The 27,826-nt window shown below is 40.8% G+C and overlaps 1 protein-coding gene across 5 annotated transcripts in view; it reads left to right on the top strand.

Annotated features, from left to right (window-relative positions):
• NELL1 (neural EGFL like 1) overlaps positions 1–27,826 on the top strand; it is a 499,897-nt gene that overhangs the window by 68,301 nt on the left and 403,770 nt on the right. For 4 of the 5 annotated variants that reach the window (XM_038764521.1, XM_038764519.1, XM_038764518.1 and 1 more), the window contains exon 4: positions 4,229–4,399. The exons of the other annotated variant lie outside the window; for it this stretch is intronic. In XM_038764521.1, the coding sequence (XP_038620449.1) occupies positions 4,229–4,399 (171 nt within the window). The remainder of the gene's footprint in view (positions 1–4,228; positions 4,400–27,826) is intronic. 5 annotated transcript variants of the gene reach the window in all.

Here is a 27,826-nt window from a genome sequence, read left to right as displayed (position 1 = left end):
GGACTAGTAAAATAGAGTGATAAATCTGTAGAAACATATATATAGGTGCTGTGGGGAGGGGAAGGAGGTAAGGCGGGGGGGATGGGGAGGGGGAGAGGAAGGAGGGGGATCATTCTGGGAAGGTCTCCTGGAGGAGGTGAGCTCTCAGTAGGGCCTTGAAGGGAGGAAGAGAGCTAGCTTGGCGAATGGGCAGAGGGAGGGCATTCCAGGCCAGGGGGAGGATGTGGGCCGGGGGTCGATGGCGGGACAGGTGAGAACGAGGCACGGTGAGGAGATTAGCAGCAGAGGAGCAGAGGGTGTGGGCTGGGCTGTAGAAGGAAAGAAGGGCGGTGAGGTAGGAGGGGGTGAGGTGATGGAGAGCCTTGAAGCCGAGAGTGAGGAGTTTTTGCCTGTTGTGTAGGTTGATTGGTAGCCACTGGAGATTTTTCAGGAGGGGAGAAACTTGCCCAGAGTGTTTCTGCACAAGGACGATCCGGGCAGCAGCGTGAAGTATAGATTGAAGTGGGGAGAGACAGGATCAGAAAGGAGGCTGATGCAGTAATCCAGTCGGGATAGGATGAGAGATTGAACGAGCAGAGTAGCGGTTTGGATGGAGAGGAAAGGGCGGATCTTGGTGATGTTGCAGAGGTGAGACTGGCAGGTTTTGGTGAAGGCTTGGATGTGAGGGGTGAACGGGAGATCAGAGTCGAGGATGACACCAAGGTTGCGGGCTTGTGAGACGGGAAGGATGGTACTATGGTAGTACATAATAATAATATTAATAATGGCATTTAATAATAATAATGATGGCATTTATTAAGCGCTTTCTATGTGCAAACTGCTGTTCTAAGCACTGGAGAGGTTACAAGGTGATCAGGTTGTCCCACCGGGGGCTCACAGTCTTAATCCCCATTTGGCAGATGAGGTAACTGAGGCTCAGAGAAGTTAAGTGACTTGCCCAAAGTCACATTGCTGACAATTGGTGGAGCCTGGATTTGAACCCATGACATCTGACTCCAAAGCCCGTGCTCTTTCCACTGAGCCACACTGTTTCTCATCGCCATGCTGCGTCTCATTTGTTAAGCACTTGCTATGTGTAAATCACTTCACTTCTGTGGGCCTCAGTTCTCTAGTCTGTAAAATGGGGATTAAGACTGTGAGCTCCACCTGGGACAACTTGATTACCTTGTCTCTATCCCAGCACTTAAAACAGTGCTTGGCACATAACAAATACCATAATAATTCATTAATTCAATCACATTTACTGAGCGCTTACTGTGCACAGAACACTGTACTAAGTGCTTGGAAAGCACAAGTTGGCAAATTGTTATTATTAATAATAAGAATAATAATAATAATTTTGGTATTTAAGTGCTTACTATGTGTAAAGAAACTGTTCTAAGCACTGGGGAGGATACAAGGTGATCAGGTTGTCCCTTGTGGGGCTCACAGCCTTAATCCCTATTTTACAGATGAGGTAACTGAGGCACAGAGAAGTGAAGTGACTTGCCCAAAGTCACACAGCTGACAAGTGGTGGAGCCGGAATTTGAACCCATGACCTCTGACTCCAAAGCCCGTGCTCTTTCCACTGAGCCACACTGCTTGCCCCCAATGAGCTGATAGTCCAAGCATCTGGTCATGGATACATATCCCGGCTCCCCCAATTGTCAGCTGTGTGACTTTGGGCAAGTCACTTCACTAATCTGGGCCTCAGTTACCTCATCTGTAAAATGAGGATTAAGACGGTGAGCCCCGCCCCCCCCCCCCCCCCCCCCCCCCCCCCATGGAACAACCTGCCTGTCCCGCCATTGACCCCCGGCCCACGTCATCCCCCGGGCCTGGAATACCCTCCCTCCGCATATCCGCCAAGCTAGCTCTCTTCCTCCCTTCAAGGCCCTACTGAGAGCTCACCTCCTCCAGGAGGCCTTCCCAGACTGAGCCCCCTCCTTCCTCTCCCCCTCGTCCCTCTCTCCATCCCCCCGGCTTACCTCCTTCCCTTCCCCACAGCACCTGTATATATGTATATATGTCTGTACATATTTATTACTCTATTTATTTATTTATTTTACTTGTACATATCTATTGCTGAATCCCTAAGGTATTTGTGTGACGTTCAGTGCCTCTTCAGCCAGTAGTAGGGAGCCTTTCTCAGGGAACAGGAACCCACTGGCTGGGGTACTGAATCTGACTGAGGAAGAATTCTTGGTGTGAGTTTGTGTGTGACAACAGGATTTGCTTTTGGAGGTTGATGGGACTGCAAGTCTGTAATGTCTGCTGTTCCCTGAAAGATGAGTATCTATTAAGCCAGAAATAAGTATTAATGAAGCTTAGCTATGACTTCTACTTGCTGAATTTGTGTGGGTGTTAATGAGTATTATTATTATTATGATACTTAAGTGTTTAATATGTGCCCAGAACTGTTCTAAGCACTAAGGTACGTACAAGTTGATCAGTCTGCTCACAGTCCCTTCTCCACATAGGTCTGTGTTTTTTTGAGTTCATGGGTCACTTTTCCACATTTTGATCATCTAGAAAGGAAATCTATGGAAAGTCAAGTGAACTGAGGGCAATGAATAGGCTTATCTTTCATGGAGCTGTTTGCCGCCTCCTCCTCTCCCTGTGTTCAGTCTTCCTACCTATCCTAATTGGCAGAACTTGTATAAAATAATAATAATAGCAACAATAATATTTAAATGCTTACTGTGTGCTGAGCACTGTACTTAGCACTGGGGTAGATACAAGATAATCAGGTTGAACACAGTCCCTGTCCCTTTTGGGGCTCACAGGTTGAGTAGGAGGGAGAACAAGTACCGAATCCCCAGACGAGGAATTGGAGGTCCAGAGAAGTTAAGTGACTTCCCCAAGGTTACACAGCTGGTAAGTTGCAGACCAGAGATTGGAACCCAGGTCCTCTGACTCCCAGGCCAGTGGTCTTTCCATTAGGACATGCTGCTTTCTCTATCTGAATGGCTATAGTTAGCTATGTGGGTGTTTTGTATCTTTTATTTGTGTTTATGGAAATCACTTAATGTTTGTCTTATGTCTCTCCCCCGCCAACCCTTTATTCCTGCATCCACAAACAATTTCAAGTTCCTTGAGGGCAGGGATTGTGGCTTCTGCTTTCTTGGAAACTCCCCTCAGCATCAAGTTTATGGCTCTGAAAACAGAAGATGCTCAATAACTGCTGAGTGGTCCATTGGCAGACTAGTTTGTACTTTGGGCATGAGGTCAGCTCAGGTAAAACTAATGCAAGCTGCAGCAGGCTTTTTGTGAGTAGTGAATTGAGAGGAAAAAAATTGGGGGAGAAAAAAGAGTGAAGATTTCATGACCTGTAAGTTGACCTAATGATGTGAATGTGAATATCCTCTCACTCAGCAAGGAATTGTAACAGTTCCATATAGGGGAAAAGGAGGGGAAAAAAAGCAAGTTCTTTGTACATTCTACCAAGTTCTTTCTTCTTGATGTATGTGGTAACTTTTTTCTTTCCCTGTAATGTTATAAAATGGTAGTTCTAAAATTAGATATCCGTAACTCTGTTTAACCTAAATGGTTTGATTTTTAAAAATGGAAAAAAGGTTTTGAAATTCATTTTTAAGTGTTTAAAAGACAATACACCAAGCTCCTCTAATTGGTTTGGGCCCAGTTGCCTTGCAACCATTCCATTTATTTTTATTTCATAAGATGAACGCATACATCTTATGTTCTAATACAGTAAGTATACTGCCTTTCTACCTGCTCCATTGATTTAGGTGGGCCATTTATGTGGTGTTTAGTTGATTTTAGTGTCTAAGAAGCCTTTTAGGCACAGTGAGAGGCAATTGGTTATTATGCTGAATGCCCTACCCCTTCATATTTGACAAACAATTATTCTCTCCCCCTTTAAAGCCTTATTGAGGGCACATCTCCTCCAAGAGGCCTTCCCTAAGTCCTCTTTTTCTTTTCTTCCACTCTCTTCTGTCGCCCTGACTTGCTCCCGTTAATCACCCCCCTTTCCATCCCCAGGTACTTATGTACAGATCTGTAATTTATTTATTTATATTATTGTTTGTCTCCCCCTCTATACTGTAAGCTCACTATGGACAGTGAATGTGTCTGTTAAATTGTTATACTGTACTCTCCCAAGTGCGTAGTACAGTGCTCTATACTCAATAAGCACTCAATAAATACAATTGATTGATTGTAGTGGTGGTGGTAATAAGGTTGATAAATAATATAAAATGGAACTGACTCTTCATACTTTCAACACAGCTATTTTGAACTGGAGAGCAGCGGTCTGAGGGACGAGATAAGATACCACTATAGATTTAATGGAAAATCAAGAACGGAGGCATTTCCATACCGGATGGCAGATGGACAGTGGCACAAGATTGCCCTGTCAGTTAGTGCATCTCATCTTTTGCTCCACGTGGATTGCAACAGGTAAGAGATTGCATTTGATAGTTGATGCTTGGTCCTCAAATAAAAACCCCAAATCCAACCAAAAACGCAAGGGCTCCAGTCTTCAAAATGAGTCATAGCATACTGGAATATCCCAATGTAATGTAGCAAGGAAGGAGATCATTAAAATAAAGTGTTATGTTGTGATTAGGAATAAATGTACAAAATGTTGATTGCTGATTGGAGAATACTAACTATCCCTTGTTGTGCTGGTGGCACCGACAGATGCCAGACTGCTGTGATTATATTTAACCTGGATATGTTGCATTGTCCATTCTGCTTCACCCAGTTAAATGGAGTTGTGAAGGAGCCACTAATTTCATTTCACTTAATGCCATTTTGCCAAATATCTCCCATAAGTGGAAATGTCTGAAATAGGTTGTTCTTTGAATGTTTAGAATTGATGCCATATATTCTCTGCAGGATTTTCAGCCTGGCAGCTTCCTCCCCAGCTTGCCTTTAAAAGCTGGGTGAATTGCAGGCCCTCAAATTGCCAGGATTTAAAAGTCTGTAAAGAGGACTCTTTTTTGGTTGCAGAAGAGAAATACCATATGTTCTGCCTTTTAGTGGATGTGGCATTTGCACGATCAGAAGAAATTTGAAACCCGTTGGTTCGGTCCATGATCATTTGAGGGTATTAAGCTTGGTAATAATGCTCTGAGGAGTATTTTGATCTCTTCAGAACCCACTAAATTTTTTTTTTTACAAGTTGTGATTGAAGTTCAGTCACAGGTTATGTGGTGGGCACTTGGTTTTGAAGAGTGCCTATGCCCTGTTAGTGCTCAGTAATCATACTGTGCAATTAGAGATCAAGCTGACCAGAATGCCAAAAGCATCTCACAGAAGTAGACTTAATAAAGCCACAAGAATTCTGACCTAAATCAGTGGGTACCATGGGCAACCTTCCTTCTGGAACCCAGCAAAATAATAAGAATGAGCAGAGTGTCAAGGTTATCTCAGCATCCAGTGGCATTTTATCATTCTGAGGTATTTTATTCGTTTTCTACTCATGTTCACCTCATTTTTGGATGATATTTTCCCCAAAAACCCTTTAGAGAGTATCAAGTGTCTATGCTAGCCAGAGACCCACCATCTTGTAGCGAGAGCCTTGTTCATGTTTGGAGTCATTTGTAGTCTTTCAGGCACCTGGCTATAAATAGGAGCCCATTGGCTAACAATAGGAGCACATTCCTTATGGTTTCTTCTGAGGATCATTCACATATCCCCCCTGCCCACATTGGCCCTCCACCTCCTTATCATAGGACATGTGACAGGCACATTCACATAGATTGTTTGGATTAGGGACTATAGGAGGTGAGTGGTAAAGAAAGAGGGTTCTAAATTTGAGCCTCAATTACAGTATTGGGCTTTCTTCTGGTTGCTGACTGTGACAATGGTTTGGAATCTTGATTTTGGCTGATTTTTGCCAATTCTTAGATTTTGTAAGATGCAATGACAGATCTGTGCTTCCTAAGGAAAAGCCTCTTCCTGAAGGGTATTTCTCAACAGTGACCCAAATTTTTCAATCCATCCTAATCCCTGATAGAAGGTGCTAGAGTAGTTGAAAGCACCATAAGGAATTCAGTATTAGTTTGGGCATATTTTACATAAAAATTATCTGCTTTGAGATGGCTTAGTGTCATTGGATTTCTACTTTTTTTGTTTTAAAGGAATAATCAGAAGCTGGGCTTCAGCAGACTTAATTGTGCAAATTAAGTCAGAGGAAATAGATTTCTGCTTTCTGTTTTCCACTGAGAGTTTCATTATTCTCCGTGCTTCAGGTGTTTTATTTCTGCCTTATTCATTGCAAAATATATGTGGGCATGAAATAACTGCTTTAGGAAAGGATTCCTTTTTGTGGATAACTTTTTCACCTCATTTGTACTAAATATTTTAATATTTAATCTTAACAGCCACAGATAATGGGTTTGGGAGAGGGAATTCAATAAACATGTACAACTCTAAAACAACTTTTTTGTCTCTTCCCCACTTTCACTATCCTCATACTATCTCTGGATATTTTTTATTATTATTATTATTGTTATTACTACTACTACTATTAGCATTCATTAAGCTCTTACTATGTGCCAACCACTGAACAAAGTGCTAGGGGAGTTTATAAGATAATCAGGTCAGACATGGTCCCTGTCCCATATGGGACTCACAGTCTCATACTTTGGGTTCAATTAATCCGTGGCCCTATTGTTTTAAGTTCATTGTGTTTGTTTTAAGTTCAAGGTTTGGATTTGATTTTTATATCTGGAGATATCAAGTATATTTGAGCTGCAATTACAGAGGCATTGAAGTCTATATTCTCCTGGTTCCATCAGTAACCTGTGTGGTATATGACCTTGGTCAAGCCACATGACTTCTAGGTACCTTTTTTCCTCACTTGTAAATTATATACCTATTCTCCATCATCCTTTGGCCACGAGACACATCTGGGACAGGGACGGTGGCCATTGTGCTTAACTTATATCTACCCCAGTGTTTAGTACAGTGCTTGGCACATAGTAAGTTCTTAATAAAAAATACCACAATTATCATTATTGATGGTTTGACTTTAAAAAAACAACTTAAAAGTTTATTCTGAACTAGTAGGAACCCAGTTGGTACATCTACCTACATCTTGGAGGTGATATAGTTTTCTTGTTTTTTTTTGTAAGTTGAACATTCTTCCAAACTAGATTGTTTTTTTACACCCTCTTTATCTAAAATAATTTGTGCACGGATGACACAGCTGGAACTGAAACAGACCACAGTAGAGAATATTTATTTATTTCATTTAAAAATTATTATTATTAATAATAATCATATTTGCTATGCGCTTACTGATGTGACGAGCACTGTGCTAAGCACTGGGGTAGATACAAGGTAATCAGGTTGGACACAGTTCCTTTCTCACATGGGACTCACAGTCTTAATCCCCATTTTACAGATGAGGTAAGTGTTCCTAACACTTAACAGAGAAGTTGAGTGACTTGCCCAGGGTTACACAGCAGACCAGTAGAGGGTTTGGGATTAGAATCCACATCCTCTGACTCCCAAGCCTGTGGTCTTGCCTCCAGGCCATGCTGCTTCACAATTAAATCTATCGGGCTATAGGTTTGGTAGCCTATTGCAGTTCCACTTGGCAAGAATTTTTTTTTAAATGTCTAACCAAATCTCTTCTTTATTGCATAACACTACCACTACAACTAATAATAATAATGAGAAGAGGAAATATATCTCGAAATCCTTGTGATTCTTATAAAAGGCTTCAAGTGGAGGAGTAGGTACTTAATGAAATAAGGGATTGATAGCATTAATGTTGAGACAAATTCTAAAGTATCAGTGCTGTGTCTTGTTTTCCCTGATCCTATTCACATTTTTTTACTTGCTCATGCTGTTTCTCCCTGTGGCATGTACATGGAGAGCAATCTTTTGCTATGTGCTAGGCTCATTGGAGTCCGTATGTAATTTTCTCCCTGTTTTTGAGTGCAGTCATTTACCCACCCACTTTAATTTTGTTTTCTGAAGAATCATGATTTCTTTCATGCTATTTTTTTTGGTTTAAAATATCCTTTTAGCCAAACACAGTGTTTTTAAGAACACTGGCTGAATTGAGTGAATTAAGTGAAGTTCATGATGGTGAAATGGTCTTGTACTATGAGGTTGTTAAAACCAAAGGCAGGTTTGGTTTTAAAAATAAAATCCTCATCTCATTTGGACATCATCAGCAAATTTACAAAGGCGCATTTAGAATACATGGAGTGGCAAAGATGGAAAGGGAGGGAGAGGGTGAGAAATGGAGGTAGGGAACAGAGAGAGCAGATGTGACTGAGTGAAAGCACTTGACTTTGCATGTGCCTAAACAGTCTCTAAGCTAGCAAGATGTGACTATAGGCAGAATGGGAAGAAAAGCAGGTTGAAGAAAAATGAATATGTTCTTGCCTGAAAAACTTATTGGATTACATACTTGATTATTATAGCTTCTACTCAGTGATTTTGATGTATATGCTTGGGTTTCTTTTTTTTTTAAGAAAAAAGAAGAAAATAATACATAAAACCAGAACGTGAAGGATGAAGCTCCATTTGAAAAATATATTGTCTTTCATGCTTTCCTACCAGATGACACCATCAGGGAATAAAAATTCATAAGCCAAGAGAACTTTTAATTGAAAAAAAAAAGATTCCAAGCATTGTATATGTTTTCAACTTAAAGCAGTGGCACAGGAGTTGTCATGGGAAAAAAGAACAAAACTGATTTTCTACTTCTATAAACAAATTCATTTATTTTCCCCTGCAACTTTAATTAAACTCACGTTGTAAATAACAGCAGCGGGAGGGGCTACATTCAAGGAAATACTTTAACAGTGAAGCCTGCTGTTCCAAGTGTTTTGAGGGGTGAGGAAAAGCTAGCTTGGGGCAGAAGAGGAATTTTATTCTGCCAAGATTATGCCCCCTGATAATTTGGTTTTCTTCTCTCCACTTTATTTTTCTTGCTATTAATGTTTCTCTCAGCTGGGAAAAAGGAGCTGCCAGGCCCCTAGATGAAGCTTCTATATGGCCCTATTAAGTTTGCTGAAAATTTTTTTCTCAGCAGTTGGAATGTAAATCTACTTTATTAACACAGCAAGAGTGTATGTTGGTTACCAGAAACTCCTGCGCATGAATCAGAAATTTCTGGTCAATCACATCCCCACTTCCTGAGGAGTGACAGAAGGGCCACAGAAGGCAACATACAGGGACTTGGAGGAGGTATTGACCCTCAGTCAGTAGTGTTAATGAGTACTGACTGAATTCAGATCACTGTACTAAATGCTCAGAGGCATACAGCAGAATTATTCATTCATTCAATCGTATTTATTGAGCACTTAGTGCAGAGCACTGTACTAAGTGCTTGGGAAGTACAAGTTGGCAACATATAGAGACAGTCCCTACCCAACAACGGGCTCACAGTCTAGAAGGGGAAGACAGACAACAAAACAAAACATGTAGACAGGTGTCAAAATCGTCAGAACAAATAGAATTATGGACATATGCACGTCATTAACAAAATAAATAGAATAGCAAATATGTATTGCTAGTAAAATGAATAGAGTAATAAATCTGTAAAAATGTAAACAAGTGCTCTGGGGAGGGGAAGGGGAAGGAGGTAGGGCAGGGGGGATGGGGAGGAGGAGAGGAAAGAGGAGGCTCAGTCTGGGAAGGCCTCCTGGAGGAGGTGAGCTCTCAGTAGGGCTTTGAAGGGAGGAAGAGAGCTAGCTTGGTGAGAGCGAGGCAGAGTGAGGAGGTTAGCAGCAGAGGAGCAGAGCATATGGACTGGGCTGTAGAAAGAGAGAAGGGAGGTGAGGTAGGAGAGGGCGAGGTGATGGAGAGCCTTGAAGCCGAGAGTGAGGAGTTTTTGCTTGATTCGTAGGTTGACAGGCAGCCACTGGAGACTTTTGAGGAGGGAAGTAACATGCCCAGAGTGTTTCTGTACAGAGATAATCCAGGCAGCGGAGTGAAGTATAGACTGAAGTGGGGAGAGAGAGGAGGATGAGGGATCAGAAAGGAGGCTGATGCAGTAATCCAGTCAGGATAGGATGAGAGCTTGAATGAGTAGGGTAGCGGTTTGGATGGAGAGGAAAGGGCGGATCTTGGCAATGTTGTAGAAGTGAGACCGGCAGGTTTTGGTGACGGATTGGATGTGTGAGGTAAATGAGAGAGCAGAGTCGAGGATGGCACCAAGTTTGCGGGCTTGTGAGATGGGAAGGATGGTAGTGCCATCTACAGTGAGGGGAGTGTCAGGGAGAGGACAGGGTTTGTGAGGGAAGATAAGGAGTTCAGTCTTGGACATACTGAGTTTTAGATGGTGGGCAGACATCCAGATGGAGATGTCCTGAAGGCAGGAGGAGATACGAGCCTGGAGGGAGGGAGAGAGAGCAGGGGTGGAGACGTAGATTTGGGTGTCATCAGTGCAGAGATGATAGTTGAAGCCGTGGGAGTGAATGAGTTCACGAAGGGAGTGAGTGTAGATAGAGAACATAAGGGGACCAAGAACTGACCTTTGAGGAACCCTACAGTAAGGGGATGGGAGGAGGAGCCCGCAAAGGAGACTGTATTAGTATTAGGAGAATTAGTAGTAATGATTCCAGTCCCCAAGGAATTTACAATCTAGTGGAAAAGAGAGACACTAAAATTACAGATAGAAGGAAGGAGGGAAAGTGCCTGAGTTAGTGCTAAAGTAAAAGGCTATATAAAATATATACATAAGTGCTTCAAGGGGTTGTGACTATATAAGTGCATAGGTGATGTGGAAGTACTAGAGAGATGAGTAATAAATTTAGGATGATCTTCTGGAGTAGATGTAATTTCTACTCCTTCTGGGAGTCAGAAGGACCTGGGTTCTAATCCTGGCTCTGCCACATGTCTGCTGTATGACCTTGGGAAAGATCTTGGAAAGAGTGATCTATTAGGTCATTGGTGACCTTGGAGAGAGCAATCAATTAAATTTATTGAACACTTACTATGTGCAGAGCACTGTACTTGTTTGGGAGAGTAAATACAACAATATAGTAGACACATTCCCTTCTCACAAGAAGCTAACAGTCTAGGGAAGAGACAGACATTAATATCAATAAATTGTGGATATGTACATAAGTGCTAAGGGGCTGGGAGCAGGAGGATGAATAAAGGAAGAAAGTCAGGGTGATGCAATAAACTGACACATTCTCTTCGTGGTTGGTTTGTTTCTGATTGGGCAGATCTGATTTTCTGTTTTGAAGAGAGACATCATAGGGAATAGCCCTACCTTCAGCATTTCTTGTAACAAAGGATAAAAAATGCATTCAGATGAGTTAAGCATAAATGAACCAGAAATGTATGGATTAAGTGTCCCTTGGAACACACAGGGATTTCACAAATAAAGGGACTTGGCAATTTAGGGTATTATTGATTTGACTCTCATTGAAAGCCATACGTTTTGAAAGCCTTTGCAGTTGAGGCCCGAGATGCGCTGGCATCACAAGCAGGTGTTCCATTCACAGAGAAGAGCTCCTTTTGTCTCTGCATATAGAGTGAGGTGGAATGGGACCCGACACCTGGCATACTGAAAACACCTTCTGTTCTCAGTGGCTTCTCTGGGAGGGTTTGGAGTTTCTTTGATTCTGCAGTTGCTGAGTTGTAGAGGCCTGCAGCATCCCTCAGCTTGGTTAAGGCAGTGTGGTGAAAAGAAACTGGTGTTCTATATTTTTAGATATAAGGACTTGCAGTCCTTTTTATGGAATTGAAAATGTTGATAGACAGGTTGATGATTTCAGTAGGAGTGGAGTGATATCACATCAGACCCAACCGTAACATGTTGTATTCAACTTATTTATATGCAGTGCATGTACTTTATATAGGATATATAATGACAGAAAAAATAATCTTTGATCATGACTGGTATACTTCAAATAAGTTATTCTGGCTTTTTCTAAAGTGTGAAATAGATGTATTTCTCAATCTCAAACAGTATGCATTTGTTTTTTACACTTTTCCTATATAAATTTTGATGTTAGCTAGAGCACAGTGATAGACTTTTTGCACCCTTTGAGATGAATTTGTGATTAAGGGTCTTGGTAAAAGGTTGAAATATTGACGATAAAACAGTCCATGAAGAAGTTATTTCAACAGACATTTTGGAGTTATTTTCATTTATTTTTCCCTAATGAGGAAGCAATTGTGTTACTGATACTGAAGAGAGGGTGACTTAGTGTCGCCAAAAGAATTCTGCGGTTCCTGTTTTGATATTTTTAAAATATCCAACTTTCACTGGAGAGGGAGTTTCAGTAATCAATATCATTAAACAACTTGTGGCCCTTTCTGGTGTAATTCACAACCGTGAGGCATGCTAATGTCACATGCCCAGGTGGATTATAAGTGGCTGGCATCACTTCGAGAGTAGCAGGAAGGAAATATAGCAGCTACTTCACAAACAAATTTCTGAATAGAAAGGTGATTGGATACCATGTTTCAGAATATAAACTGTTGAGAAGTAAGATCAGGGAATAAACTGGATTTGATGAACTGGTTAGTATGCTGGGGTTTCAGAAAGCTCATGTTCTTGTTAAAAGAAGAAGAGATAAGAAGTGGAGCATGTGATCCAGAGGAAGTTGAACAGATTCTCAGGATGACTTTACAAGGGAACTGAAAATTCATAGATGTTGGTCAATAACACCCATTATGCTCATTGGGATAAAATGAAGGGGAATCAACACTTAATTAACCCCTCATTCTTTTGGTGAGACTTCCTGAAGGAGTCTTGAGAGTGTAAACTTTCAAGAAGCAGCGTGGCTTAGTGGAAGGAGCCCAGACTTGGAAGTCAGAGGTCATGGGTTTTAATCCCGGCTCCACCACTTGTCAGCTGTGTGACTCTGGGCAAGTCACTTAACTTTTCTGTGCCTCAGTTACCTCATCTGGAAAATGGGGATTAAGACTGTGAGCCCCACGTGGGACAAACTGATCACCTTGTATCCCCCCCATTGCTTAGAACAGTGCTCCACACATAATAAGCACTTAACAAATGCCATTATTATTATTATTATTATTATTATTATTATTATACTTAATTAAGGAATTAGACCATGAAACAGTTACAGGACAGACCTTGTTGGCTTTGAAGAGATTGCTGAATCATCACATGCTGCCTCCACAAAGCTAATGAGAAGAATGTTTGACAGGAGCATGGGAGGAAATACATTATCCCTCAAAGCAGCATCCTCAACCCCTCAGGTTTCATTTGCTTCACTTTGTGAGACCAGTTGACTTTGGAATACCAATGAGATTATCCTGCCATTATAGACAAATTATTTAGTGATGACATTATCCCTTGGAAAGACGATCTTGCGACAAGATATTCTGGAAAGGCAATTACTTGGTTAGGAAGATGATCTTGTCACATTCACTGAGACTAGAAAATAGGGAAGAAAAAGGGTAAGATCTTTCAGGCATTTCAGTTTTATTTTCCAAGGTAACCTGCAAAGGGTTGTAGCAAGGAGGCAAATTCTGTGAGTAATGATTGAAAGCACTTCCTGCTTCTAAGGAGTATCATCAGTTACTTATACCGGGGATGTCTTGGAATCTTGCAGCCAGGCCATCCACTGTTTTAGGCCAAGGCTACACTGGCACATTTAATCCAAGGTTCCTATAGCAGCTACATTATTAGTGCTCAAGATACAGATTCAGCAACCATACAGAAAGTGTAAACGAGATTTTCAGAATTAGAACAAGATTTGTATGCTCCTGAAATTCTAGACTAAGCATTCTCATAAGCACAGATGGGCATATTGTGTGGGAACACGGATACACATCAGCGAGCCTAACATTCATTCATTCAATTGTATTTATTGAGCGCTTACTGTGTGCAGAGCACTGTACTAAGCGCATGGGAAGTACAAGTTGGCAACATACAGAGACGGTCCCTACCCAACAACAGGCTCACAGTCTAGAAGGGGGGGAGACAGACAACAAAACTTATAGTAATATCCGAATTCACCTGGTATTTGGGGCCTGATAGGACATTGGCATTGAAGTTGAGTCTGTCACTGGTGGCAATTATAAGCATATTCAATTGTAAGCTTCTTGAAGGCAGGGTAGATAAATATCTTTTACTTTTAGGCACATACTTTTTGGCACACTACCAAGCAGCCAGAAAGGTGCTCTGCATGCAGGTGTTTTATAAATACTGTTGATAATGATAAGGCCATTGAGAAGTACCCCGTAACTATCCTGATTCAAGATTGGACTATTACTCCTTTCCTAATTTCTCTTCTCTGGATAGTAGGAGTAATACTTTTTATTTACCATAATCAGTAGAACTGATTCATTAGGCACATATTGTCTTTCCTTTCTGACCTTAGTTTCCTTGGTTCCTGTCTCTTCTGGGTGTGTGATTCTGTAGCATTGATTTCAATGGAAACTAGAGAGGATAATCTGTGGTGGAAGAAAGTAACTGTAGATTTCTCCTTGGTTTTACCTGAGGAGTTCTTCATGATTCAGTGGGGAAGGTAATGCGGTGAGATGTTAGGAATACTTATTTCCTGTGGTGGTAGCAACTAAGGATTAAGAGGTGTGCTGGGTCCATACATAGTTCATTTCCCTGCTCCTCTTATACCCATTTTATTAAAATGTTTAAAATCACTGGATTATTTATGGTAATGAGAGTGCTCTCAAGAATAATTGAATTCCCTCATATTCTTGAAGCCCCAATTTAGGCAGTAGTTTCAGCCTCCTTGACAGGGCTTTTCACTTTAGCTGTGAAAAAGTAGCAGAATGAACAGGCTCGTGGTTCTCTTATTTTCCTTCCTTCGGTTTTACCCTTGTATTATCATTGATAGTGAAAGGGCCCTAGAGGCAAATCCATAGAGGGAAGAGAAGGAGGATAATCCTCAATCTGATTATCTGCCCTTTTAGTAAATAGAAAACTGCATAAAAATCTACTTGACCAGCAACCAGTCCATTTTATTCATTCATTCATTCATTCAATCATATTTATTGAGCACTTACTGTGTGCAGAGCACTGTACTAAGCACTTTGGAAGTACAAGTCGGCAACATATAGAGACGGTCCCTACCCAACAGCGGGCTCACAGTCTAGAAGGGGGAGACAAACAACAAAACAAAACAGGTAGACAGGTGTCAAAATCATCAGAACAAATAGAATTAAAGCTCTTTGCACATCATTAACAAAATAAATAGAATAGTAAATATGTACAAGTAAAATGAATAGGGTAATAAATCTGTACAAATATATACAAGTGCTTTGGGGAGGGGAAGGCGGTAGGGTGGAGGGATGGGGAGGAGGAGAGGAAAAAGGGGGCTCAGTCTGGGAAAGCCTCCTGGAGGAGGCGAGCTCTCAGTAGGGCTTTGAAGGGAGGAAGAGAGCTAGCTTGGCGAGAATGAGGCACAGTGAAGAGGTTAGCAGCAGAGGAGCTGAGGGTGCAGGCTGGGCTGTAGAAGGAGAGAAGGGAGGTGAGGTAGGAGGGGGTGAGGTGATGGACAGCCTTGAAGCCTAGAGTGAGGAGTTTTTGCTTGATTCGTAGGTTGACAGGCAGCCACTGGAGATTTTTGAGGAGGGGAGTAACATGCCCAGAGCGTTTCTGTACAGAGATAATCTGGGCATCAGAGTGAAGTATAGACTGAAGTGGGAAGAGATAGGAGAATGGGAGATCAGAGAGGAGGCTGATGCAGTAATCCAGTCGGGATAGGATGAGAGATTGAACCAGCAAGGTAGTGGTTTGGATGGAGAGGAAAGGGCGGATCTTGGCGATGTTGTGGAGGTGAGACCAGCAGGTTTTGGTGACGGATTGGATGTATGGGGTGAATGAGAGAGCGGAGTCAAGGACGGCACCAAGGTTGCGGGCTTGTGAGATAGGAATGTTAGTAGTGCAGTAAGGGGAAAGTCAGGGAGAGGACAGGGTTTGGGAGGGAAGATAAGAAGTTCAATCTTGGACATACTGAGTTTTAGATGGCGGGCAGATATCCAGATGGAGATGTCCTGAAGGCAGGAGGAGATATGAGCCTGGAGGGAGGGAGAGAGAGCAGGGGTGGAGATGTTGAATTGGGTGTCATCAGCGTAGAGATGATAGTTGAAGCTGTGGGAGTGAATGAGTTCACTAAGGGAGTGAGTGTAGATAGAGAACAGAAGGGGACCAAGAACTGACCTTTGACGAACCCCTACAGTAAGGGGATGGGAGGGGGAGGAGGAGCCTGCAAAGGAGACTGTAGTAGTATTAGGAGAATTAGTAGTAATGATTCCAGTCCCCAAGGAGCTTACAATCTAGTGGAAAAGAGAGACACTAAAATTACAGATAGAAGGAAGGAGGGAAAGTGCCTGAGTTGGTGCTAAAGTAAAAGGCTATGTAAAATATGTAAGTGCTTCAAGGGCTTGTGACTATATAAGTGCATAGGTGATGTGGAAGTACCAGAGAGATGATTTTATTCATTCATTCATTCAATTGTATTTATTGAGCGCTTACTCTGTGCTGTACTAAGTGCTGTACTAAGTGCTTTGGAAGTAGAAGTCGGCAACATTAAGAGCTGGTCCTTACCCAACAACAGACTCACAGTCTAGTGATGCTTTTCTTATACTTCATGTTTTCCTTTTATGCTCGGGGGAACCCATGTAGTGAAATCCATGTCCTTTACCAGCTATAGCTTACAAGCTATAAATCATTACTTTTCCAGTGAGTGAGTGAGTTGCTATTTGAAAGCTTTTTGGGGGCATACATTAAAATAGAATGATTTGTCTTTGCAATGGGCTCATCCCAAATATATTTTGACAATTCTGTGTAGCACAATATGCATTTTTACCCACTTACTGGAGTCTTCAATGTGAAGTAAATGTTTTTTCTTATACTTCATGTTTTCCTTTACTCCAATTCATGTTAAACATTTTCTAGACCATTTAAAATTAGCTATTATTTATTTCCTGCTGCTCTAATTTTCCTTTTACTCTAAAATTCCATGTTTAATTAAGTTTACTTTAGATAAAAACATCTTTCTTTCACTGTTCACAAGGAAAATTCTTTTGAGTTTATTTGCCTGGAGCTGCTTTCTCAATAGGAACCTAATCGGCAAGTGACTTAGACTGCAAAGATAGGTGTAACCCAAAAATTTTGCTCAAATGTTAGCTTTGCCTTGACATCAGGTGGTTTCACATCTACAATACAAAGATCAAATAGGGTATTTAAGTGGTCACATGTTTGCCTCTGAATATCTAGTAGTTGGATTCAAATCAATGTTATAAGTCATTGTTTAATTGGGGGTGGCAGCCAAATGACATGGGAATTCATGTGCTATGGCATTTTACCCTATGGACAAATGTTAAGGTGATTTTACCTTAAAGTTGATTTTGAACCTCTTCACAGACTAAGTTCTTGTGAACTCCCCATATCCTGGGTGGAAACTTGTGTTTATCAGCCTAAATCCAATGATGATTTCCAGTAGGAACACAAAGTTTAATGTTCACATTAAATTCTGTAATTTGGACAATCTACTTTCAAATGACACCTGGGTAGAATGCAGCCAAATCATGCTCATCACATGATCCCTTTGCTGGTAAAATATGAGAGGAGAATGGGGTAGGGAAGTACATAAGTGTATGAAGAGCATCAGTAAAGATGGGGGCTGAGAGAAGAGGTGAGAAAGGGCACCTTAGGAGCAGGGATGTGTTGAGACAGAGCTTTAGCTCTGTAGGGAGGAGTTTAGGGCCAGGAGAACAGAGAGAAAAGACGGTAGAGATAACAGATAGAGACTTGGAGTGTGCAAAAACATAGGAAAAATTTAGGCATTTAAGAAGAATAGGTGGCAGGATAAGGGAGATGAAAATAAGGTGGAAAAGGAAAGAAGAGATTGGAAATATTTCTTATATCCCAGTTAATGTATTAATAATGAAAATATATTCTATAAAGATTTAAAAATTATTTTAGTTTCTAGGTCTGATTAATGTGAAATATCAAAGCCTTATTGAAGGCACATCTCCTCCAAGAGGCCTTCTCTGGCTAAGCCCCCCTTTCCTCTTCCATTCCTTTTCCACTCCACTCCCTCTTCTCCCTGACTTGCTCCCTTTGTTCATTCCCCCTCCCAGCCCCACAGTACTTATGTACATATCCAATTTATTTATATTAATGCCTGTCTCCCCAGCTTTAGACTGTAAGCTCATTGTGGGCAGAGAATGTGTCTATTTATTGTTGTATTGTACTCTCCCAAGCACTTTGTACAGTTTTCTTAATGCAGTAAGCGCTCAAATACGATTGAATGAATGAATTAAATTTCTTTGGTGTTAAAAATGTTTAATGTAAATATTGGTGGAAAAGACACTCTCTTGGGTTTCCCAAGGTGAGATTGTTAGACAGCAAGGTTACAGATGGAGAAATGTGACTTTAACCCCTTCCACAACAGGCTAGGCAGGAAAATTGAAGGGAGGAAGGTTTCACTCAGTGGGGACAATCTGGGAGGAAATTTGCTCCTCAGCCAATAGTGGTAAAGCCCTGCCATCCTACAGGCTGGTGTCAGGGGAGTTCTTCTGAGGGAAAGTTTTGAGAGGAAATTAAGTTTATCATCATCATCAATCGTATTTATTGAGCACTTACTGTGTGCAGAGCACTGTACTAAGTGCTTGGGAAGTACAAGTTGGCAACATATAGAGACAGTCCCTACCCAATAGTGGGCTCACAGTCTAAAAGTTTATGGCTTCCTTTCCTATGTGCTTCAGGTCAGCTCCTGGCTGGGTCAACATCATAAGAAGAGTTTTGGTTATGATGTGTTTCTCTCTGCTTAAGCTATACCAAGGTGAGAAGGAAGCTAGGTTGAAATAATTTAGGAGTTATTTTAATCTGAGCCCCTTTTTTCAAGCAAAACCTTTAGGCATCCATGTGACCACGCATTGATGACTGGTGTCTGGCAAATCAGGCAATCAAGCCTAAGCGTGCAGCTTTAAGCCTCAATAGATATTGTCTTATAAAACCTCAGATCTTGTATTTTCTGTTGCTATTCTTTCCAGTGTGTAACACTGTTTATATCTTGGCTTTGGTTATTCTCTTGTCTGGGAATACTCATTTGGTCATGGTTAGTGGGGTCTTCACAGATCTATCCTAACTGGAGTTCTGATGCTACATCTTCTCTGGGTTGGTTTAAATACAACATGGCTAACATTGGTCCCAGATTGACCAATGCTTTAGTAGAAGCAGCATGACCTAGTGGATAAAGCATGCGCCTAGGAGTCAGAAGGACCTGACCTCTAATCCTGGCTCCACCACTTATCTGCTGTGTGACCTTGGCCAACTCACTTCACTTTTCTAGGCCTCAGTGATCTCATCTGTAAAATGGGGATTAAGATTTTGGGACAGGGACTGTATTCAATCTGATTACCTTTTAATCTACCACAGTGCTTAGAACAGTGCCTGGCACATAGTAAGCACTTAAATACTGAAAAAAGCGCTCCAGAGTCAGGCAATCCATGGTGTTTGTCGAATGCTTAATATGTGCAGAGTAGTGTACTAAACTCTTGGGAGAGTACAGTTCAACAAAGTTGGTAGACATGTTCCCTGCCCATGAGGAATTTACAGTGTAGAGAGGGAGAGAGACATTAAAATAGATTCTAGATATAAGTGCTATGGTGCTGAGGGTGGGGTGAGGATCCAGTGATTAAAGAGTACAAATCCAACTGCAAGTGTGACTCAGAAGGGAAAGGGAATAGGGGAGATGAGGGTTTAGTCGGAGAAGACCTCTTGGAGAAGATATGATTTTAATAAGACTTTGAAGATGGAGGAAGTGGTGATTTGTCGATAGGAAGGGGAGGCAGTTCCAAGATAGAGGGAGGATGTTGGCAAAGGTTAGCCTGTGAGAGAGATCATATTGAGAGTCTAACCATTTTCAAGTTAAAACCAACTCTGTCCATTCCTTTCATCACCTACCTCTTTCATTTTGTCCTTTGTAATTTCATTTACTTGTAGTATTAAAAAAATCATCTACCAGCCTAATAGAGTTATTTAAATAATCTTTTTGGGAAACTTTAGTTTATCTTCTGTAGTCTGTACATGAAGAGTTCAGGAAGAAGATATAGCTAAAGATTTAAATAGGAAATTGGTGATTTCTTTCCTATTATAATCCATGAAATGATTAATCAAAAATGCACCATTTCAGGTTAAATGATTAAATAGAGTTTGAAAAGGACTTCAATCCTGAGCTGATACTTTCTGGCTTTCAGTTAAAGTGCCATTGCATGCCAAAACCCATTTTCTTCCCTCCCCACCTACCCGACACTGAACTTACAGCTTTGATAAAATAGTTGGCTGCTACTATTGTATATACCATGTTAAATAACAAGTCTTCCTTCAAAATCTGAAGGTTTATCTAAATGGCTTTGCTCTTCTTCAGTGATTGTGGACTTCCATAATGACAGAACAGAGAGCATGAGAAATCAAAATTTTCTGTCCAAGAGATTATTTTTTCAGAAAAACAAAGCAAAAATTCAAAGAATAATTTAGGAAACTTTGTACAAAACTGAAGTCATGTCAAATAGCATATCCTTTTTGTAAACACTATTAAAAAGACAATTATATTAATATTGACATTTTATTAGGGAGACTACAGACAAATAGCTGAAAGAGGAAAAATATAAGAGCTACCTAGAATACCTTTTCACTAACCAAAAGCGAAGGAAAACATTAATGTTTCTGTCTTACCATTTAAACTTTAATTTAAACTTTAATTTTTAATTTGTGCTAGAAAAACACACCTATATATTTGTGGCTTTAAACTGAATTAACCTCCTCACTGCATCCCTGCCTCCAACCTGTCTTCAGGGTGTTGATTGTAGCACATTTAAAACTACTGCTGCTAGAGCTGCAATGAGCAGGCATTGCATGGCGTGGGAGGTAGGAAGAAGACAAAAAGTTGGAGGGTGATGGGAGCCCCATATGTCAAAACAAGGATAACTGAAAGAGCTGAAACAACTGGAGTGCCAATCTAGGTTCTCTGACATCCCTGACATTTGGAGTAGCCCTCTGTGCCGCCCAAACCCTGCCCAGTGTCATGCAAAGCTCACTGCCAGAGGAGAAAAAGGAAAAAAAAAGCACCACCTTTGCCTTTGATCTTGTGGAAAAATCATGGCTGGTAAACAGGAAACTTGGGTTCTACCTCTGGGTCTGGAGGTAGGGAAATATGTACTGGGGCTAATGCCATCAGTGGTGACATTTTCTGACCAAAGAACCTCTTTTCTGTGAAATGATCAGGGTAGGTTTGGACCCTGCTGGGTTATTAGTCATCAATGGAATTTATTGAGCACTTCTACCAAATTCACAGCACTATGCAACACACTTGCGAGAGGAGACATGATTCTTGACCTCAAGGAGATTACAGTCTAATGTGTTATGTACTACAGCACAACATCAACTCTATGCTGTGTTCACTTGGGTACTTGGGTCATAAATGTCATATAAAAAAACCTCTTTACACCCCTGGTTGCTGCTGCTTATATTACTCTCTGTGCTCTAGAGGGAACACAACGTTAGAATAAAAAGTAGCCAATGCTCAAGTCACTAGCACTCTAATTTCTTTGCACAATCAGCCAGTGATATTTATTGAGTACTCACTGTGTGCAGAGCATTGTACTAAACATTTGGAAAATTAAGTTCAACAGGTTTGGTAGATATGCTCCCTTCCTGCAAGGAGCTTATAGTCTAGAGGGGGAGACATACAATAAAAGATTATGGGCATGTAAAAAGTGCTGTGGGCCTGAGGGTGGAATGATTATCAAGTGATTAAAGGGTATAGATCCAAGTGTATAGGCGATGCAGAAGAGTGAGTACGAGAAATGAGGGCTTAGTTAGGAAGGCCTCTTGGAGGAGATGGATTTTTATAGGGCTTTGAAGGTGGGGAGCATGGTGGACTGTCATATGTGAAGGAGGAGGGAGCTCCAGGCCAGAGGGAAGACATGGGCAAGGAGTCAGTGGTGAGGTAGAGGAATGAATTGTGTGGCTGTAGTTGGAAATCAGTGAGGTAACGTAGGAAGAGGCGAGCTGATAGAGTCCTATAAGGAAAATGGTAAAGAGTTTTTTGTTTGCTGTGGAAGCCTATGGGCAACCATCAGTTTTTCAGTCCTGTGCACACAGTAAGTGCTTTATAAATACCATAATTATAGGACCAAAGTTTGTTCATCATTCTCACTGGGGGATTCCAACATCATCATCGTTTCATTGTTAGTCATTTACACATCTCATTGTTAGTCATATCTCAGCTTTCCATTCTCTTTATTCTTTTCAGCTACCAATAATTTTGCACTTGTTACCATCGCTAGATTTTAAACATCTTGAGGCAGGGATTGTGACCTGTAATTTTATCTTTATTGTACTATTCCAAGAACTTGTTTAGTACTGTGCACACAGTAGGTGCTTACATAATACTATTAATCACTTGACGGAATTTCTGGTGTGATTGCTTTGAAACCTACTGCTGGTGCCTTGCCACTTAGAAACAGATGATCAGCATTGGTAATACAAGTTTATGATTTAATAGGGAAGAGAATGACATTTGCTTATTTTTTCTTAAGATTATTGGATTTACACTTTTGCCTTTTTCTTCTGAAGTTTGGCTTAAGATGTTTGATTAAATTTCTTGCCTCTAACAAATACAGTCAGTTTTCTTATGCAGGAATGAGTAAGAAAAGAATCTCATATTAAGAAGAAATTGCATTTTAGTGTCATGTCACATCTAATACCACATGCATACACCGAACCTTTTCTTCTAACACTGCATCACATTTTATGCAGACAAGAATGAGAGATGTTTTCTAATTTCTCAATCATATTCTATCCAAAATGCATTATGGCAGCACTTACTGTACTTGTCCTATTTTCATAGGAAGGTTTCATATGGTTATTAAACATTTCAGTAGAATAGGCTAATGTACAAATTGGCATTTCTTCAAAACTTTAAACCAACTAGATGTTTAAGGTTGCACATGAAATTTCTGAAATAGAATTTATTAAAGTTGGAATTCTTTTCCAATATACATACATTCAGCAGTATCAAATCTTTCCTGTATGTATGTATATGTATATACTTTGGGTGCATGTGCATTCAAACATCATTCCCATTAAAGACCATTATCAACAGCATAAGTTATTGAAATTGTACCTTGAGGAGTAATAATAATGGGTTATTTGTAACACAGGCACTGTACTACATGCATGATTATATGTAAACAAGCAAATTGGGTTGGGCACAGTCCCTTTCCCATATGGAGCTTAATCCCCATTTTCCAGATGAGGCACAGAGAAGGTAAGTGATTTACCCAAGGTTACACAGTAGACAAGTGATGGAGTCAGGTGCTGAGAAGCAGAAGGACCTGTGTTCTAATGCAGGTGCTGACACTTGTTTGCTGTGTGACCTTGGGCAAGTCGCTTCACTTCTCTGGGCCTCAGTTACCTTATCTGTAAAACGGGGATTAAGACTATGAGCCCCATATGAGACAGGGACTGTGTCTAACCTGATTTTCTTCAATCAACCCCAGTGCTTAGTACAGTGTTGGCATATAGTAAGTGCACAACAAATAAAGCATAAAAAATAAAAAAAAACCCACCTGCCAAAAAAGCCTCCCCAGGTACTTCTGACTCCTACTGAATAAATAATGCCTTTTAATACTTTCTATGTATTTATAGTCAAGAAGGCAGAATAAATAGTAAAAGGACATAGGGAAGCAATCACATTCAACAACGTGATAGAGTGAAATGTTGAAAGACCAAGAGGGAAGCTCAAACACAGATAGACCCTATGTGGAATAAACCCATTTATGGAGCTAGGGGCCTGGCCTTAACTGCAGTTAACGTGGCAGGAAGTGTTGATTGCACACCATTCTTTTCATCCCTCTAGACTGGGAGCTCCTTGTGGGTAGGTACGTTTCCTAACAATTCTGTTGTATTGTACTCTCCCAAGTGCTTAGTACATTGCTCTGCATACAGCAACTACTCAATCAATATCATTGATTGATTCATCCACACTCACAGAGTAATGCCATCTTCAAACACTGAAGGATGGATCTATCTAATATCTATCTGTAAACCGAGACACGTACAGTATGAATAGAATGGCAACTCCAAATTGGAGGTATTAATTTAATGTTTATTTTGAAAGGCAAGCAGATTGGTCATAAACCAGTGGCCTAAATTATTACAGCATCCATTAAATTGAAGACCTGATTACCCTCCTGCTGAAAGTGAGATTGTCATAAATCAATCGGATAGAGTATGGGCCTGGGATTCAAATGGACCTGGGTTCTAATCCTGACTGTGCCACTTGACTGCTCTGTGACCTTGGGCAACTCACAACTTTTCTGTGCTTCAGTTACCTCATCTGTAAAATGGGATTAAGACTGTGAGCCCCATATAGGACATGGACTGTCTCCAACCTGATTACCTTGTATTTACCTCAGTGTGTAGACAGTGCCTGAAAAATAATAAGTGCTTAGCAAAATACCATAAAAATCATTTTTATTGAGCACGTATTGTGTGTAGAGCACTGTACTAAGTGTTTAGGAGAGTGAAGTACAACAAATTTGGTAGACATGTACCCTGCCCACAGGGAGCTTGCAGTCTGTAAGGGGAGAGACATTAAAATCAATTAAAGATATATACATATGTATATGTATGTGCTGGGGGCTGAGGGTTTCATACTCTTAGAATCATAGGAAAACTGCTGTCTAGGAACTTCTTTTATGGTTTACAATTCCTCTTTACAGTACAGGTAGCCAAGGTAAATGTACTAGGCTATTGACTGTGGAAATAGAGCTCTCTGTTGGTACCTAATAATAATAATAACTGAGGCTTTTGAGGGCTTACTATGTTCCAAACACTGTTTTAAGCACTGGGGTAGATACAAGCTAATCAGGTTGGACTCAGTCCCTGCCCCACAGGGGTACTCACAGTCTTAATCTTCATTTTCCAGATGAGGGAATTAAGGCACAGAGAAGTGAAGTGACTTGCCCAAGGTCACACAGCAGACATGTGGTGGAGCCAGGATTAGAACCCACGTCCTTTGATTTCCAGCCCTATGCTCTTTCTACTAGGTCACGGTGCTTCCCATGGCCTAGTGAACCTCAAAGATTCAGAAACCTTCATGGAGAAGAAGTGATAGACAGAAGACACAAATGAGATGAAATAGCATCGGAGAATAAAAGCAAGACACACTACGGAAATAGTAGAGATGAACAAAAAGGAAAATAGTGATTAGAAATCAACGAAGTATTTGTTGAACACTTTCTGTGTGGAGAGGATTGTACTAAGTGCTTGAGAGAGTACAATGCAGCAGATTTGGTAGGCATGTTCCCTGTGCCCAAGAAGCTTACCGTTTAGAGGGGGAGATAGACATTAAAATAAATTATAGTTATGTAAATAAGTTCTGTGGCGGGGAGGAGAGTGGGGTAATCAAGTGCATAAGTGACGCAGAAGGGACATAAAGTAGGTGAAATGAAGGTTTACTCAGGGAAAACCTCTTGGAAGAGATGTGATTTTCATAAATCTGATTTTAATAAAGAATTTGGAAAGGAACAACTGGACAGAAAGAATGTTTCTGTAGACTGAGGAGAAGAGATAGATGGCAGTCTTTCAAATTGAGTTTGAGCTGGCTGTTTTAGATAGTTCTGAATAATTTTTGTTCAAGGATTATTCTACAGTGTTATATAATCTGATTTATCCACAAGTTCCTTCTAATTCAAAACAAAGCCTTTTTTATTTAGTTTCCAGTTTTTCCTCTCTCTTGAAATAGAATTTACTCCATTACCAAATATTCATACATGGTTTTCTGGCTTGAGTACCTGCTGGGCTTTGCTTAATTCTTCCCTGTACTATGTGCAGGTTTGGAATTGAATTCAATTCTTAAATGTTGACAGCATACTGAATTCAACCCTACAATCCTCCCCCTCCATTATAGTCTGTTTTTTTTTTTCCATTTTACAAACCCAGACTCCAAGTTTTATCTTTTTATTTACTGAGAATACAGCCTGGGTTTGTTAAAAAGATTGGGAGTGAAAGGCTGCTGGGCTTTCCCTTTTGGCATATCTTTCATGTTTCATAGATTACAACAAAAGCAAGTTCTCAGTATTAGTGAGCCAAGACTTTACATTTAAGTAGTTTCATAGAGAAATTCAGCATGCTTGGTTACTTTTTGGTAGTGCCACAGCCCTACCCCTCAATTGTCCCTTCATCTTTTTAGATGACATTATTGATGGTGAGATCCTTATTCTGTGTGTGTGAGTTTGTGTGTTGCAGGGGGTGGGAGGAGTGAAGGGGCTGAAAAGATTTATGAGTTACCAACTCTTTTTCAGTGTTGGATGCATCAGTTTGTGTTTTTGAACCTGACTCCTCTTGGCATCTCAAACTTTATCAAGCCGCTACTCAATAATAGGAACAACAGTGGTACATGTGCCAAGCACTGTTCTAAGCCTGGGGTAAATACAAGTCAATCAGGATGGACACAGTCCACGTCCCACATGGGACTCACGCTCTTAATCCCTGTTTTACAGATGAGGGAACTGAAGCCAAGAGAAGTTAAGTGACTCAAGGTCACGCAGCAAGCATGTGGCAGAGCTGGGATTAGAACCCATGTCCTCCTAACTCCCAGGCCTGTGATCTATCCACTGTGCCACACTGCTTCTCTAAGGAAAGCAATCCCTCTCCCTGCTGCCTATCAGGATGACCTCTCTGCCACAGTAGTCTAATGCTGTTTCTCATTGTCTGATAATATTCTTCACTATCTCTTCTATCATTTAGTCTGCCTTCCTGACATTTGTATAGTCCATTTCAGCTCACCATTCAGCAGCTGATTGAGAATCCTGCTATCATCCATTCTCACGTGATCTGCCTAGCAGAGTTGTGTTGCTATGAGCAATACTTCAATGCTGGTGATCTGCTTGCATTCCAGAACCTTGCTGCTGGTGACTTTATCCTGCCATTTAATGGTGGTTTTTAAGTAGTCAAGATGAAATTGCTCAAGACGCTGGATGTGTTTTGTGTAGTAGGTCCAGATCTCACAACCACACCAAGGATCGGCACTACAACAGCTATACAGATCTTTATCTTGGTGTGGATTTGGATGCCTCATTAGGTCAATTTACCAAAATTAATACCGTCTTTTAAAATTCTGTAAACACACTTGCGTGTCTAAACACACACAGCAAGATCAAGAGATCGAGAGCGCGAGCACACCCATTATCACATTGTCTTTTGGGCTCAAGATGATATCATTGACAGTGAGATTTTATCAGTTGGGTGACAATGTGTGATAATTCCTATCCATGATTGTAATCCCAAAAGAGAAAAATTGTTCCTTGCCTCGCTGCTGCATTTGCCTCTCATAGTATGGCAGCGTTTTTTTTGCCTCATTCTCTGCTGCAATCTTCTCAAGCATCTGTTTTAAAAGAGTGACCCAATTTCTATTTCTTACATGTTAGGCTAGCCCATCTTTTGATACTGTCTGACATCTGTCTTTGGATAGAAGACTTTGCTTCACTGTATCACTTGTGTGCTAATAAAAAGATACATTTCAAATACTTTTTGCAAAGAGGTAGCTGAATGTCCTAGGTAGATTTAAGGCATATACTCTATTAGAGTGTCATACTCTGGAACGAACACTTACTATCAGTGCAATCACATTGTCTTGTCTATCTTGCTGCTGCCCCTTGCCAACGTCTTGCCTCTGGTTTGGAAATCCCTCCTGCTTCATATCCGACAGATGGTCACTCTTCCCACTTTCAAAGTCTTATTAAAATCACAGCTCCTCCAAGAGGACTTCCCTGACTAAGCCTTCATTTCCCCTACCCTTGCTCACCTTCTATGTTGCCCTTGCACTTGGATTTTTACCCTTTATACTTAGGTACATATCCATAATTTATTTCTCAAACTCCCTGTCA

This window comes from Tachyglossus aculeatus, chromosome 22 (genome assembly GCF_015852505.1).
Source record: "Tachyglossus aculeatus isolate mTacAcu1 chromosome 22, mTacAcu1.pri, whole genome shotgun sequence".
Lineage (NCBI taxonomy): Eukaryota > Metazoa > Chordata > Mammalia > Monotremata > Tachyglossidae > Tachyglossus > Tachyglossus aculeatus.
This window is presented reverse-complemented; position numbering and strand designations above follow the sequence as displayed.